This window comes from Cyrtonyx montezumae, unplaced genomic scaffold (genome assembly GCF_038088225.1).
Source record: "Cyrtonyx montezumae isolate F1298 unplaced genomic scaffold, pur_monq_1.0 scaffold_6, whole genome shotgun sequence".
NCBI lineage: Eukaryota > Metazoa > Chordata > Aves > Galliformes > Odontophoridae > Cyrtonyx > Cyrtonyx montezumae.
The window spans coordinates 5,569,520-5,584,778 of NW_027072067.1; the positions used below are offsets into that span (position 1 = coordinate 5,569,520).

General features: G+C 48.9%; 1 protein-coding gene across 3 annotated transcripts; it reads left to right on the forward strand.

The window, feature by feature from the left end:
* The first annotated feature begins 1,413 nt into the window (after window positions 1-1,413).
* WNT5A (Wnt family member 5A) lies at window positions 1,414-15,046 on the forward strand. Of its 3 annotated transcripts, none has more exons than XM_065749717.1 (5): window positions 1,414-1,663; window positions 4,160-4,293; window positions 5,446-5,711; window positions 10,361-10,653; window positions 12,161-15,046. In XM_065749717.1, the coding sequence occupies exons 1-5, from the start codon at window positions 1,658-1,660 to the stop codon at window positions 12,617-12,619; spliced, it is 1,158 nt and encodes a 385-aa protein (XP_065605789.1). In that variant the 5' UTR covers window positions 1,414-1,657; the 3' UTR covers window positions 12,620-15,046. The 3 variants fall into 3 exon arrangements, with proteins under 3 accessions (XP_065605789.1, XP_065605790.1, XP_065605791.1); XM_065749718.1 differs by lacking the exon at window positions 1,414-1,663 and adding an exon at window positions 3,829-3,845; XM_065749719.1 differs by lacking the exon at window positions 1,414-1,663 and adding an exon at window positions 4,053-4,067.
* Window positions 15,047-15,259: the final 213 nt, after the last annotated feature.

Below are 15,259 nucleotides of genomic sequence, written 5' to 3' on the forward strand. Positions count from 1 at the left end.
AGGGCAAAACTTTTGGCCGAGGGCTGCGGAGCGGTGAAAGCGTTCTGAAGTACAAAGGGGCCCCGGAGCCCTCGTCACCTTCAGCTCTCATTGGGCCGTGCGTGATTGAACCCAAACAGCTTTGTCAACAACCAGCCAAATTTACAGCGGAAAAAAGACGCTGGAGAAAGAAGGAGGAACCCCAAACATCCGAGCCCGCTCCATCCCCCGAGCGGGGGGGTAGCGAACAGCAGTCGCTGTACGCGACGCCGTGTCACACCGCATCGCCGCCGCAGCCCCCCCGTGGCCATGTGCTCCGCGCACCGTCCGCACGTGGGTGCGGGAGGAACCCCGCGGGTCCCGATAAAGGACTGTGGCACGGGGCACGCCGCGCCCACCCACCCCAAGGGACTTCCACGGACAGCACCAGCGCTGCTGCTTCTCCGGGTCCCGAAGGGTCGCGCAGTACGGACCCCCCAAGCCGACCCGGGGCAGCAGCAGCAACGGGGTCTCGTTCGCAGCCGTACAGCTTTAAAATGCAGCCCAGTCTGTAATAGGTCGGCTTCGGGCGCATGCGCTCCGCATAAAGTTTTTCAGCTGCCGTTGGCTTTCCAACTTTTTTTTTTTTTTTTACTTTTTTCTTTTTTTTTTTTTTTTTTAAACACTTTTAAGCAGCGGGGCGAAGAGCAGCGAGGGAGAGAGCTGGGGGGAGCCGGGCAGCTCAGCGCAGCGCGGGGCCGTCCGCAGCCCCACTCGCTCCGCGCGTCCCTCGCTGCCCGGCGCCGCGATGGAGTGGGGGATCCGCCGCCGCCGATCCTGAAGCCCCGGACTTCTCCCCTCCCCCTGCCGCTACTCGCCGTGCAGGAGCGGTCGCCCCTCAGACAGACACACGCGTGCACAAGGGCCCCCTCCCCCGGTTCTGCAGAAACTTTTGGCTGTTGTTGTTGTTGTTGGGATTTTTTTGATTATTATTTTTTTCCTGGCTTTTTTTTTTTTTTTTTTTTTTCCCCTTCCTCGTGTAAAATGGAGGGAGGCAGCCCGACGAACGCTCTGCAGCCGCGGACGCCCCGCGCCGCACCGCCCGGCCTCTGAGCGAGCGGTGCGGAGCGGAGGGGCGGGCGGGGAGCACCGCTCGGCTCCTCTCGCCCCCCCTTCCCTCCCCCCCCCTCCCGCCCGGTGGGCGCGGAGCCGCCGGGGCCGGGAGCGCGGGGACCCCGCGGCGGCCCCACCTGGGCTCGGGCTGCCGGCACGGATCGTCGCCCGCGGCGCTTTCGCTGCCGCTTGTGAAGATTTTTATTTGCTTCCGCACAATCACGCCCACGGGCACTGTGTGCGTGTGTGTGTTGGGTTGGCTTTTTTTTTTTGCTTTTTTTTTTTTTTTTTAGGAGGGGGGGCTTTTTTCTTTTTTCTTTTTTTTTTTCTTTTTGCCTCCTTCTTCTGGTGGTGGAAAGCCCTAATTACTGCGATTGCTGATGGACCTTGGAAAGAAGGCTGCGCCGGTGCCCCGCTCCGCAGTCGGATCCGCTCGTCGCCCGCCGCCCCCCGCCAGCCCCCGCGCTCCCCCGGCAGCCAGAGGAGCGCGCCCGGCTCCCGCCCGCCAGGATCGGATCTCGCCTCGCCCTTTCCCCCCCAGCTCCGCTTGGATTACAGCGCTGCCGCCGCTCGCTGATCCCGCGCCATGGAGGTGAGTCGGACGCGTTGCGGGGCGGATCCGCGCGTTCCCTGTGCGGGGCGACCCCCCCCCCCCCCGCCCCCATCTCCCGTCCTGGAAAAAGCTCTTTTCTTTCTTTCCTTCTCTCCCTTTCCTTTTTTTTTTCCTCTTTCTCTTTTTTTCTTCCTCTTCCACGCGGTGCCGCCGGTGGCTGTGCACCCGGCGCAGTTAAAGACATCACCCAGAACTTCCCCAACTTCCCCGCGGAGGATCGCTGTGGAGGAGCCCGGCGCCGCCGCCGCTTTGGTGCCTGTGCCTTTAAGGAACGCTGGCTGGGGGCCAGCCGAGGACCCGGAGTCAGCCCCCCCCCCCATCGCCCCCCCCCCTCCAACCACCACCCCTCCGCCCCCCTTTAACTTTATTCTAAGTTTCTGGAGATTATCACTCTGCATCTGCAGAGGGTCCCGCCTGGGGCAGAACGGAGGAACGCGGCTCTTCGGGGTCCCCTCGGCGCGCCGCGAGGACTCCATGTTGGAGTGCCTTTTTCCTTGTTTGTTTGTTTGTCGTTAGCAATTGTATGCTAACTCGGTGGGTCACCCAGAGTTCAGGCGGACCGAGCCCCGACGTTCCCCCGGGCCGCGGGGGCCGGAGGTGCGCGTCCTCCCCAGGGGCTCCCCGGTCCCCCCCTCCATCCCCCGCGGACATCCCCCGGCCGCCCCCTCTGCCCGGAGCCGCTGTCGCGGTGCCGCCCGCCCGCAGGTAGCAGCGCTGCCGGCTCTCCAGATGCCGTCGCAGCTCTCCAGACGCCCCGTGTTAAAACACGATCGCAGGCGTGAAGCCGCCCTCTTCATCTCGGCAATGAGCGCGAGCACCGCGTGGGGTGCGTTAAAATACCCCAACCCGATCTCCGCGGCCCTACGAAGTTGAAACCGGTGCCTCGCGCTCCCGATGGCCAATCCCGCCGTGCTGCCGGCGAACATCGGTTTGTTTTTCTTTTTTTCTTTTTTCTTTTTCCCTTTTTTTTGTCGTTGATGGCAACCTGTCAGCTGCTGCGTGCAGCGGGGCCGAGCCCCCGGGCGCAGGTGCCTCCTCCCTCTCCGGGAGGGCGAGAAGATCGCAGGGGGCAGCGGGAGGTGCCGTCGGGGGACAGCCCGTCCCCCCCAAACCCCCCCCTCCCGGGGGCTGCAGCTGCCGAGGCCGCCCCCTGTTGGGAACGGAGCATCAGCGCTGCGTGTTGTGAGCTGCGGTGGGCACCGGACCTCTGGAGCGGGGCAGAGAAGTACGAGGCTTTGGGCTCGCAGCCCGACAGCACCAAGCTGCTGTCCCGTTGGGTCCCGCGTCTCCGAAGTTCTCAGACACGGGCAGCTTCGTGGAGCTTCTTTAGCGTTGTTACCCGAAGAAGTCGTAGATGCGAAGAAATAACCCCCAAGCCCACCCTTTGGTGTTCGTGGGGCGTAGGGAGCAACCAGAGCAGTGTTGTCAGCCCCGTCCCTCGCTCGTTACGCGGTTTTCTCACCTCTCCAGGGCCCGGTCCCTGAAATGGAGAGCGGGGACACTCTGTCGGGGCTGAGCGCGGCAGGATGGACGCGGCCGGGCCCGGTTCGCCCGGCGAAGGGCTCCGGGGTGATGGGGATGGCCCCGCCGTGTTCCCGCGCTCTCGTGGCAGCGATCGGTCCTCTTCTTCCGACCCTTAGCAAACAGAAATAAATTAGGGTTAAGAGCACCTTGGTTTCGGCATTGAGGGCGTTTTAAGAATGAATAGGGAGCCCCCAAGTGTCGAAATATCTTTTTTTTTTTTTTTTACTCCTTCTAAAGGGGAGGGGAAATTAAAAAAAAAAAAAAATAAAAGCCAGAACCGTGAATGGCACTCGTTAGAGAGTTAAGGAGTCCCGCTTGAGGACGCAGACGGATCCGTGGGACCTGTCGGGGGAGCGTAGATCTCCCGGACCTGCAGCCTGCTCGCTGCTCGGGGCTGCGGGCTCCGACCCGGCGCCGTCGTCGGGGCTGTCACCGCGCTGCCAGAACCGAGCTAAGGGAGCGGAGGCTGTGCCGGGATGGCTTAGGGGTGCGGGCAGCACCTTCCCCGGCCGGCGGGGGAGGGCCGGGCCCGACACCCCCGTCCCGCTCCGTCTCGCTTTGCAAACCTGAAACTGCTTTTCGCCGGCCGGGAGCGCTCCGTGTCCGCGGTGCTGGCTCCGGAGCGGGGAGCAATGGGGTAAAGCGCGGCTCGTGGGGTGCTGATAGCCCCGGGGCGGCGGGGAGGGTTGGGCTGGGGTCCGCCGTGCCCGTGCCGTCCCGCCCCGGCGGGGTGCGGAGCGGTGCGGCCGCCCCGGGAAGGCGGTGTCCGGGGGTGGGTGCGCGGGGTGGCCCCGTCCGACGGCAGCGCCGCGGCGGGGAGAAGGGCAGCGGAGGCAGCGCCGAGTTAAAAGGGGCCCGGGTACTTCCGTTGTTTAAACTTGAATGCTCGAAAATGGTCTGAGAAGCAATAAACAATCTGATCCTTTTTCTCCCCCCCCACCCCCCCTCTAGAAATCCACTGCAGTATTAATCCAAGGAGGTGCTCTGGGGACAGTTGGCAGCACAATGGCTTCTCAGTACCTCGTAGTGGCTCTGGCCATCTTCTCCTCTTGTACCCAGGTTGTAATAGAAGCCAGCTCTTGGTGGTAAGCATCTCGTGTCGGCGTGCTTATAAAAGGGAGAGCAAAGTTTTGCTCGATGGGACGTCTGTGTGCTTTGCGGGTACTTTGTTTCTGGGGGAGTGCAGCATGAGGGGACTGCCGGGAGCCGCGCTGGGATGTGTTGTGCCTGAAAGTGGATGTGTTTCTGAAGCAAGTGGAATCGTGTAGCAGCTTGTGCTGCAAAGTTCGCTTTTTTTGAATGCTGTGAAGTAGATTCTCTATGGATTTCATCATCCTTAGGTTTGTAGAATTGCATCTCTTCTATGAGAGTCGCTTCAGCTCCCTCAGATAAGAGGTTTTGTGTATGTGAGAGAAAGTATGAAATTGCCTGCAAGAACCTCTATGAAATTAAAATTTGAGTTTGAATTTTTCTGCAGCTTAAATGTTTATAAGTATATTTTGTTACAGAGAACATTTTATGTTTCTGCTTTGGCAACTTAACTATTTTTCGACCATATACAGAGTGGGGAGTCCTTGGAATAGGCTTTCTCTGCTCCTTTGGTAAATCCTTTTGGGGTGAATGGATGTTTTCTAACTAAAATGTATAATGCGAGTGCTTGTGAAGAGCACTTAAAGAATTTAGAGGACAAAGTTGATTTTGTTTACAATGCTGATACTTCCCTCTGTGTTCACGTGTGTTGGTTGGGAGCAGTATGCAACAAGTTTCTGGCTTCTGTGTTTTTTGGTAGGACAGACAGACATCCAAAATTACATCTAAAATGTGTGTTCAGATGAAATGAGGTTTGCTTTTTGTTGGTTTTTTTTTTTTTTGCTTTTTTCATTTTTTGCATAATGCATTTTCCTGCCTTGCCGTTGTTTGAGTCTTCTGCTATTTTCCCTGCGTCCATTTAAGCTAGTGAAAGATTGCCTGGATGCAAGTCTTATTTCACTCCGTAATCTGTGGTGAGTGCCACATGGGTGGGAACTCATAAGTTCCGTTTTATACTGTCTCTAAAATAAAAGTTTCGTATATATATATATGTATGTATGTATGTATTTTCTTTCCCTTCACCTGAGAGCAAAAAAAAGAGGAGTCACAGACTCAGTGTTTTATGTAAGATAGAGGTTGGTTTGGGATTTATAGACTTCTGTTTTGTTTTGATTTCTCTTTATTAACCCAAATCTTTCTTTACACAGGTCTTTAGGGATGAACCCTATGAACCCCATGAACCCTGTGCAGATGTCAGAGGTATATATAATAGGAGCCCAGCCACTATGTAGCCAGCTAGCAGGGCTTTCCCAAGGACAGAAGAAACTCTGCCAGTTGTATCAGGACCATATGCAGTTCATTGGAGAGGGTGCAAAGACCGGCATTAAGGAATGCCAATATCAGTTCAGACATAGAAGATGGAATTGCAGCACTGTGGACAACAACTCTGTTTTTGGCAGAGTCATGCAGATAGGTAGGAAGCAACATCTTTATGATTAAACTCTTGTCTAAGGATACGTATGGCACATAATGTTCTGCATTTGAAGCTCTTGCCAGGTTCTTACTGCATACTGTATACAACCAAGTGTTTTTTAAAGTTGGCAAAGGAGTTGAATTATTTTTAGCCGGAGGTGATTTCCCACCACTGTCCAGCCATGTCTTTTGGAAAGCAAAGTAGGAATACACGTCTGCGTACGGGAATACATTAGAAAGGAAAATGGAGCCCTGAAATCTCCTTTTAGAAAACCTGAGACAAAAAAAAAAAAAAAAGCAAATGAACAGAATTGAAAACAGCAGCCTCTTGTAAAATGAAAGATGTCCATGCTTAGCTCCAGAGTTAGTGGCTGCATAGTAAATTGCTCTTGGTCTGGAGGTTAACTGAAAATTGCTGCTCTGTCTATTAGTGTTTATAGGCAGTTCCTTCTTGCTTATTTCCTGATATGGTAACTTCTTTCTCTTTGTGAGAAAGTTAGATTTGTGTTAAAAATAATGTAGCAGGGTAATCTGTATGAAATCAGTTCTATCGGGGCCAAATATGTGGTTGTCCTTGCAAGTCGTGTTTGCTGTGAGCACGAAGCTGGTAGGAAAGACAGGTTCCTGGGAAAATCTTACTGCAATTTGGTGGGCACTCAACCCTTTCCTGTGAGACTGTGTTTGAAATATGCTTCTCCAGTGCTCACATGATGTCTGCTTTTATTGTTTTTTAAGCACCACTGTGTATTTTAACACTTATGGCAATACTTTAGCTGGTGCTACCGAACCAGGTCCATGGAGGAACCTTCCTCTCACACGTCAGAGGAAGGCTGATATTGTGCAGCAACTGGGAAAGCTTGGTTTTTCTGGGTGACAGATAGGAGCTTCTATGTAGTGATGAGTGTGCTGGCAAACTCAGCATTGCCTTTTGCCTGGGTAAGGTTTTAAAATCAGATCCGGGCTGGCTTCATCTGTAAATAGCTTAAGTCCAGTAAAGGTTGAAGGAATACCACACATTCACGTTTGTTCTCTATTTTTTTAGGAAGCAGTTTTTATTTGGTGGTTGTCAGATATATAGAAGTGTGAAAGTATCTAATTTGGGCAGCTGATTTCAGACAAACAGTCTTCCTGAGGCTTTCCTGAAGCACAGTATTAACACCCCCCATGGAGCATTTCCTTTTGGCCCAACCTGAGCAGAGATTTGCAAGCATATGAAACATGAAAGAAAACTTTTTCTGTTTTAATAACCTAACAATTGCCAGTTAAATAATCTGTTTGAAAATTAGGCCTTCATCCTTCAGCTCTTATTTATTATTTGAGCAAGTGAAAAGGAGCTCAAGGGGGCTGCTGGTGTGAAGAACTGTGCGGGATTGGGCCCTCGAGTTGTGATGTCTGTCTCTGAAATAGGAGTTTCTGCCCTCCCTGAGTATGACAGATCTATTTAGAGGTGGTTTCTTTCAAGTTAAATAACTTTGCCGCACCCTTCTCCTGGATATGACTGTATTAGCTGATGTCTACACAGCAATTTATCATGTAATTAAGCCACTTATTCTAATTGCAGATGGAAGCAAGGTTAATAGCCATATTCGAGAGTTAAAGATCCTAAAGAGTGTATTCATGGAGAACAAGAAAGGTGTTGTCGGTGCCAGTGGTATTATTTTGTGCTGACCTCCGTAATGACCAGCTGCTGGTCTCTAAGTGGAAGGAAAAATGGGCACTTTTCAAGCCTGATCCAATTTAACTCCGCCTGCCTTACGTTGGCTTGTCGAGGGCTGTCAGCTCTTCCTCGCTCTCACCAACACGAGAAGGTTGTGGTGCACGTACTCTGGGAGGGTTTTGTCACTGGGGCTCGGGCTGTTGTGCACAGAACGCCTGAGCAGAGCACTGACTGACAGCGCGGTAATTACCGCTGCTCATAAATGGACAGTCTTTCTTCCAGGATTTATCTGGCAAAGTTAGCTAAAGCTGTACAAATAAACCCAGCGCTGGGTTTGGAAACTCGCTCTGTGGCTTATTGAACTGCAGCTTCAGGGCTTTTGTTCTTCGCTGCTCTCCATCGCTGATGGCTCCAGGTCAGGCGCGGTCCTTGCTGCCATCTCCTGGGCCCGGGGCTGGCAGCGCTGCGGCTGCGGAGCAGCAAAGTGCAAACGTGAGGGAAAAGGGCTGCGTCCTCCCCCCCAGCTCGGTGTGCTGGGGTCTGGGCTATTCATACTGAATGCTTTTCAAATACAGGACAAAGAACATTTTGTATCTTATGGTCAGGTATTAAAAAAAGAAAAAAAAAGAAAAAAAAAAGCCCCAACAAAAAAAAAACCCAACTGTTCTGTTCTCGCAGACTTATTCATATCAAGTGTAAGGCTCAGCTCCTTGCTCTGTGGGTGGCTTCCTACAGAGTGTGTATGTTGAACAGTTCCATTTCTATGTTTTATATATATGGGAGAGAAGGGACTCAGACGTGTTTGGAATGTGTGTTTCCTTGCCATGGCTACAATAGAGAGAAATGCTGGGCTGTGGGAAAAGACAGGTTTGACAGCGAAGGAAAGCACAGTTGTGCCTGAAGACTTAAAAGAAAAGAAAAGAAAAAATTCAGAGCAACTCATCCATGTAGAACCATCACCCTTCCTGTGTTTGTGGGGTCGATGACTTTAGGCACTGCTGGATTGCAGCCTGGGGAAATCTACTTCAGCACTTGATGCTGCTTTATAGTTTGCTCGAGGGAGAAAGGTGAGGGCAACTCTACTTTCTGTACCTCCAGCTTTTCCTTCTCTGTCCCACTAAGAGCAAATTCTTTAAAATGCTCTCCAAGATAATAATGAATATTAGTTAAAAAAGGCCAACTTTGTGGGTTTAAATCCTGCAATAAACGGCATAGTTAATCATGTGAAAGCACGAGCTAACTAAACATGAAAAAGAATAAAATGGAAAGGAAGAGGCAAGTCTTGTGGTCCAAAGCAGACCACGATTCTTTCCTCTAAATCTAGTGGAAACTTTGCTTAAGGAATTAATCCAAAAATGTGTGTTACAGAACAAACGGGAATGTTAAAATCTGTATGAGGTTCCCCCTGCTATAGTTCTCGGTAAATGCAGGGCGTAAGTCAGCACATAAAACCAAATCTTTTTTAACTGAGAGGGCCACTCCTGTAACCCTTTACACCCATAACTCATGTAAGTACTTCCCCAGGCAGGTGTCTGGGAAAATACAGCATTGTAAGTAGGGGGCAAAGTGCTTCTCATCTTCCTTAAATCTGATCTTTCCCAACATAAGACTTCTGTTTTTTCCCATTTAAAAACAGCATCTATTACTAGAATTAATCCAGTGGATGACAGCTGTTATATTAACAAAGCTGTTCGGAGTGTGGTGTCATCTTGATGTTAAATATGGGCCAGATTGCGAATTATTTATGTTCCAGGAGTGTTATAAAGCTCCTATTAGGTTCGACCTGGTATGGTAGGCCTTGTACAAACAGTTTCTGCCTCAAAATGTTGCTGCCTAAATACATGTGATACGTCCAAAATGCATCCTCTTAAAGCCTTAATTTTACAGTGGGCCATGCTGTTCCCTGAGAAACTCGTAAAATCAAGATTAGAAACTAGTTTGATCTATTGATCAGACCAAAGATTGGGAATATAACTTATGAAAATGGAGAATGAAAAGATTATATTTAGTCTGTTCTTAGTCATTCTGTGAATCCTTCTTCTTGGGAAAGATCCAGTGTGATGCTGTTTCCTAAGATGAAAAGCAAACTGCAAGTGGGTTTTCTGCTGCAAGTTTTGAGGTTGTTGGGTTTGTTTTTTTTTTTTGTTTTTGTGTGTGTGTATGTGTGTTTTTCAAAAGGTCTTCTAGTTGTAGCCAGAACTTGCTGGAAAAGAGAGGATAATTCAGGCCCTAAATGAGGACAGGCTTAGATACCATCAAGAGAGTGATGCTTGGCCATGCCTTGCATTGAGGGTATTGCACATTTTTCATCCCAACAGTTGAATCTCGAGGTATTCAATTTCCACTTAAGGGTACCTGATATGGGAGAAAGCTTTCACATCCTGCTTGTGCCAAGGCTTTTTCTTTCCTGTAATTTGTAAAATGGTTGTCCTTGCACTCACTCACCTACATCTGAGCAGTGCAGGGTGGTGTTGGCTGTCAGTAGTGTCCTGCAGACAGGCACAGCTCATATGCAGGGCAAGAAGCAGCATGCACATTTACTTTTTTCTTTTTTTACCAGGAGGCTTTGCAAAATGCTATAACTTTAAATAAATTGGAACTAGTGGGTGAAGCGTGCAAATTGTTTTTGAGAAACAGTAATTTAGGAACCAGACTTTTTCAAATTTGTGTTTGCCATGTCTCTTTCTTCTGAAGGGCTGGGAGCCTGCCACCGTCCTGTCCTCACAGGCATGCTGCTGCTGCATGATGGCAGCCTGCTCCTGGGACCGATGAGCAGAAACCCCCGCTCCTCATAAGCACCTCATGCACTCCCATGGTACTGGGGATACGGGATTCACTTGGGGTTTTTGGTGTTTTGAAGGAGCACAGTTCAGGGTCGCTCTATGCTCTGGCAGCTGAACGAATGTCAGAGGCTCCAGGATGGCTCCTTCCCTTGGGTGAGCTGGGACAGAGCACCTGGGCCTTCCTGTAATGCAACTCCTCTTTCCGCGCAGGCAGCCGGGAGACAGCATTCACCTACGCAGTGAGCGCGGCCGGGGTGGTCAATGCCATGAGCCGGGCGTGCCGGGAGGGCGAGCTCTCGTCCTGTGGCTGCAGCCGGGCTGCACGGCCCAAGGACCTGCCCCGGGACTGGCTGTGGGGCGGCTGCGGGGACAACATCGAGTATGGATACCGCTTTGCCAAGGAGTTTGTTGACGCCCGGGAACGGGAGAGAGTTTACCAGAGAGGCTCCTATGAGAGCGCCCGGATCATGATGAACCTACACAACAATGAGGCCGGGAGGAGAGTAAGTGCCTCTGTCTTTTTTGAGTCCCTCCTTCTGGGGAAAGTTTGGGTGGTCACCTGCCACCAAGGCCTGCCTCTGTTCTGATGCAAGATGGGACAAGAAAACAGAAGAGGCAGATACAGCTGGGTGGACAACGTATGAATTCATGTTGTTCCTCAGTGCCTTCCCTGTGGAGCACTGGAACTGGAGTGCATTGTGTTTCCCCCCACACTGGTTCACCAGGAGTGCCCAACTCACTACATGTTTTATTAGCTTGTGTTTCCAATCCGTACTGTGTGTGCTGGAGGGTTGTTTCTCATCTGGAATAGTGCAGCAGGATTATTCCCACTTTTCTTTCCTGCTTTGGGAAGTTGTGAGAAGCTTCTCCATATTACGAGAAAACATCATCTTCTATGGTTAAAAATGTCTTTATGGTTTCTTTAATCTCAAAAATGTCTTAAATGAATGGGTGTAAACTTCTTTTTTAATAGTCTGAATACAAAGAGCCAAAGTCATTATTTTCCTAGAGCTTGACATGCCAGACACAGTCGGCTGGAGACTTTACGCTTGTGTTCTAAGGTGAAGAAGGATGAAGGATAATTGAAAATTAATAGTATTTAAATGTGAGAGGAGGGTGTCTGAAAGCAGTGGACAGGCCAATTTACCATTAGCGAGAAGAAAAATGACACTTTCACAGTTGCTAATGGAGACTCTAGCAGTTTCTCCTTCCTCAGCCTCATCTTTGCGGTGCCATTTGGCAGCACTAAGAGTTTCTGTAACTGCTGGGTGGAAGTTGTCTACAGTATCATCTAATGTGTCAGACACCAGGATTTTTGGGTCAGTGTCAACAGCGACTCTTATTTCTGTTTGTACAGGGCAAATGACTGATATTTCCCTGCCAAAACTTTGTAAAGAGGATATTGCTGTGTAGCTCTGTCTTCCACCCATAGGTGTTTGGGGGTTTCTTGTTGGATGAAGTCTCTCTTGCAGAGCAGTATTTGGGACAGGGGGAAGATGCTGAGCCAAGAGCAGACAATTGGCTGCAGCTGAGCCAGGAACACGCGGAATCTTAACTCTTTCCCTAATTGCAGCCTCAAGCCGAGATCAATAGAGAGAGTGACTCGGATAGAAAATAAAGGGATGTTTTGCATTTCTGAATGAAACAGCGAAATCTTTCTCTGGCATGAGAGCGAATTCCTAAAATTTGAATGCAGTGTGACTGATACTGCTGTCTGGTCGGTGTGTGTGCTGCTGCGTCTGTCTGTGTGATGAAGTGGGGAGGGGAGCCAGAGAGAGCTCTTCCCTTTCCCTTGCCCCCTAGTCTGGGTTTACAGGGTGCAAGGGGTACATGGTGTGTGTGTGCTCTCTGCCATATTGCGGCAGGGAGGAGATTGCCAGGGTGAATGTTGTGAGGTATGAAGGGGAAAGGGACAGAGCATGGGAAAATGGGGTGGGGGGGGGAACGAATGCCTCCACGGCCATGCTAATTGTTCATCTGCCGTTTTGCTTTTTGCCTTGCCTTCTCCAGACTGTGTACAACCTGGCTGATGTGGCCTGTAAGTGCCACGGTGTCTCTGGTTCCTGTAGCCTGAAGACCTGTTGGCTTCAGCTTGCCGATTTCCGCAAGGTAGGCGATGCCCTGAAGGAGAAATACGATAGTGCCGCTGCCATGAAACTCAACAGCCGGGGCAAGCTGGTGCAGATGAACAGCCGCTTCAACGCACCCACCATCCATGACCTGATCTACATCGATCCCAGCCCCGACTACTGCATGCGCAATGAGAGCACCGGCTCTCTGGGCACCCAGGGCCGCCTTTGCAATAAGACCTCAGAGGGCATGGACGGCTGCGAACTGATGTGCTGCGGCCGGGGCTACGACCAATTCAAGACGGTGCAGCGAGAGCGCTGCCACTGCAAGTTCCACTGGTGCTGCTATGTGAAATGCAAGTTGTGCACAGAGATCGTGGACCAGTTTGTGTGCAAATAGGAGACGGACGAGGTGGGAGGAACTGTGGCCATCTGCCTGCGAGGGGCGCGGGCCCCTTGCCCCTTCCACAGGACTATCTCTGCTTTATTTATAGAGTCCAATGAGTTGTCTTCTTTTAAGAAAAAATAAATAAATAAATAAAGGCGGGGGAAAGGAAAAAAGAAAAAAAAAGAAAAGAAAAAAAAATATAAAGATTGAAAAGAGAAGTGCCTGGAACCCTCTCTACGTCCATCCCAGAACTGTGTGCGTCTTATATTTTCAGCAATAGTGGGGGAGAACCTGAGAATATTTATTTTGCAAAGTAAAACAAATAATAATACTTTTGAAAACAATAGAATAGCTCGAGAGGAAAATCAAGCATATCCTAATTAAGTCCCGTGGGACGTAATACATGTGCAGTAGACAGAGCAACCATGTAACGTGCTTGGGATGTTAGAACCATCCCTGTGGATGTGAGGAACACGCAGACCTGTCCCTGACTTCCGGTTACACATGCTGGAAGCTGTCAGAATAGGGCACAGAAGGCTGCTCAGTACAACTGGGGCTCTGTAAATAAGGGGTGGTATATTCAACACAAAGTGCAGTGTCAGTTGCATATCTGAATGCGCTCGCTTACGTATGCGATGTCACTGGAGGGTAAAGAGCAAAGAATCACAAAGGCTTCAACTGCGCTATTCTTGAGTCATTGATTTTGGTTCCAGAACCTAATGAGACCAAAAAAGACACACACACACACACACACACACAAAATCTGCCTTGATGAATACCAAAATATTCCCCAAAGGAGAAATTGACCTTATTAGCTAATTGTGGTGTTGGAGTATCTCATCTCGCAGAGTGGCGTGTCGAGAGCCAATGCAATGCTCTCTGTGTGGGGGCATGGCAGCCCAGTGGGAGGGCGACTGCGTGAGGAAGCTCAGGCTGGGAAGCTCTAAGCATGCCGAGCTGCAGTCTCCCGGCCTGGAAAGCCCTTTGAAAACAGGATTCCTAAAATTTGAAAATGCCTTAAAAGTGGTGTAATGGCTGGCTATCTTTCGAAACACAGCTTGACAAAGAACTCCTCTAATTTTATGAGAGAAAATAAATCATTAGATCTCCATTCTTGGAATGATTGATTTTTATTATTTTGTTGCAGATTTGGGGAACGCTTTCACTCGGGGAGACAATAGTTTCATACTTTAATAACACTAACTGGCTATTATAGTTCAAGGAAATGTTGCAGCAATACCAAATTTATCATCCTATGTCTCTAATACACATGCTTTAGATAATATATTGCAGATATACACTACAACTGTTCAGACTATACTCGAGCAGTTACATATATATGGGAAAACTGTGGTCTGCTGGTGTCTGATATTTCAAAGCTTTTTATACGTATATATTTTCATGATTTAAGAAATAATAAAACTTCACATTGCAGGGGCCGTTCATCCCCCATTTTCTTTTTCGGATCTCTTCAGGTTGGTCAGTGATTCTAACCTTTTTGGTGTTAAAAAAAGAATAAATATATATAGAGATTATTTTTGAAGAGCTTTTATAATTCAAAGAAGTAAGCCTCTTCCCGGCTTCAGGATGCTCCTGGGCTGTTGCTGGAGGCAGCACCCTGCACTTGAATTGTTATCAGTCTGCTGAGTACTTCTGTTCCACTTTTACACTTTTAGGGGCATTGTTGATTGTTCCTGAAAGGAAACACAACTCTAAAACGTGCTGCATTTGGCCCTTGGTTTTTAGTTCTGAGATGGGAATTATTTGATGAACAACCCGCATTCCCCCGGTGCTGTGTGTTTACACAGGGTTTCCTCATTGGTTCAGATGCCTCTTTCCAGCTCAGTCCCATGCAAGAAGTTCAAGAAATCGGTTTTGCAGATACCAAGTGAGGAAAATCTTTCACTATTAGCCTAGTTGTACTAAAGCCTTAACTTTTCACGAGCCTATAAGCTGTATCATTAAGTTCATCTTGATCATTTATCAGCTTCTTAAATGGCGCTTTATTGCTCTTAATTTATTGTACAAGGACATATTTACCCCTCATCTTCAGATGTTTGCAAAGACTATCTTTAAAGTCAGATAAATAAATAAAGCACTAATCCATTGAATATGTCACTGTTGGTTTTCATTATGCAAAGACTACGATCATTTTTTACGTTTGCTGAGTCACCTCTTGTTCCTTTTTATTGACTTCTGTCCGAGCAGAACTGAATCTTGTGATCCTAGCTATTAAAACACTATTTAATGTAAAATATTTTACTTGTCATTCAGATATGTAAATCTTCTATGTCCTTTCCTCTGTTCTGTACATTTAATGTACATATTTCTGTCTCGTGTGATTTGTATATTTCACTGTTTGTTTTTTTTTTTAAAGAAAGGATTATGCCATAATGGAAGATAGACTATAAAAATAAAACTTTGGTTGTATATTGGGAAGTGGTTTTAATTATCTTTCAGAAGAGGATTTGTTTAAACCATGGACAGAGCTGATTTTCGAATTTACTACGTGGTAAAACAGGGAAGGGATTGTTTGCCAAACTTACGAAGTGCATCTCAAAAGTTTATTTCTACATTAAGAAAGCATACAGATGTAGCTACTTTTTAAATAGAAGAAAATATGTATATATCCAAGCCCCCATCCCTGTGAGA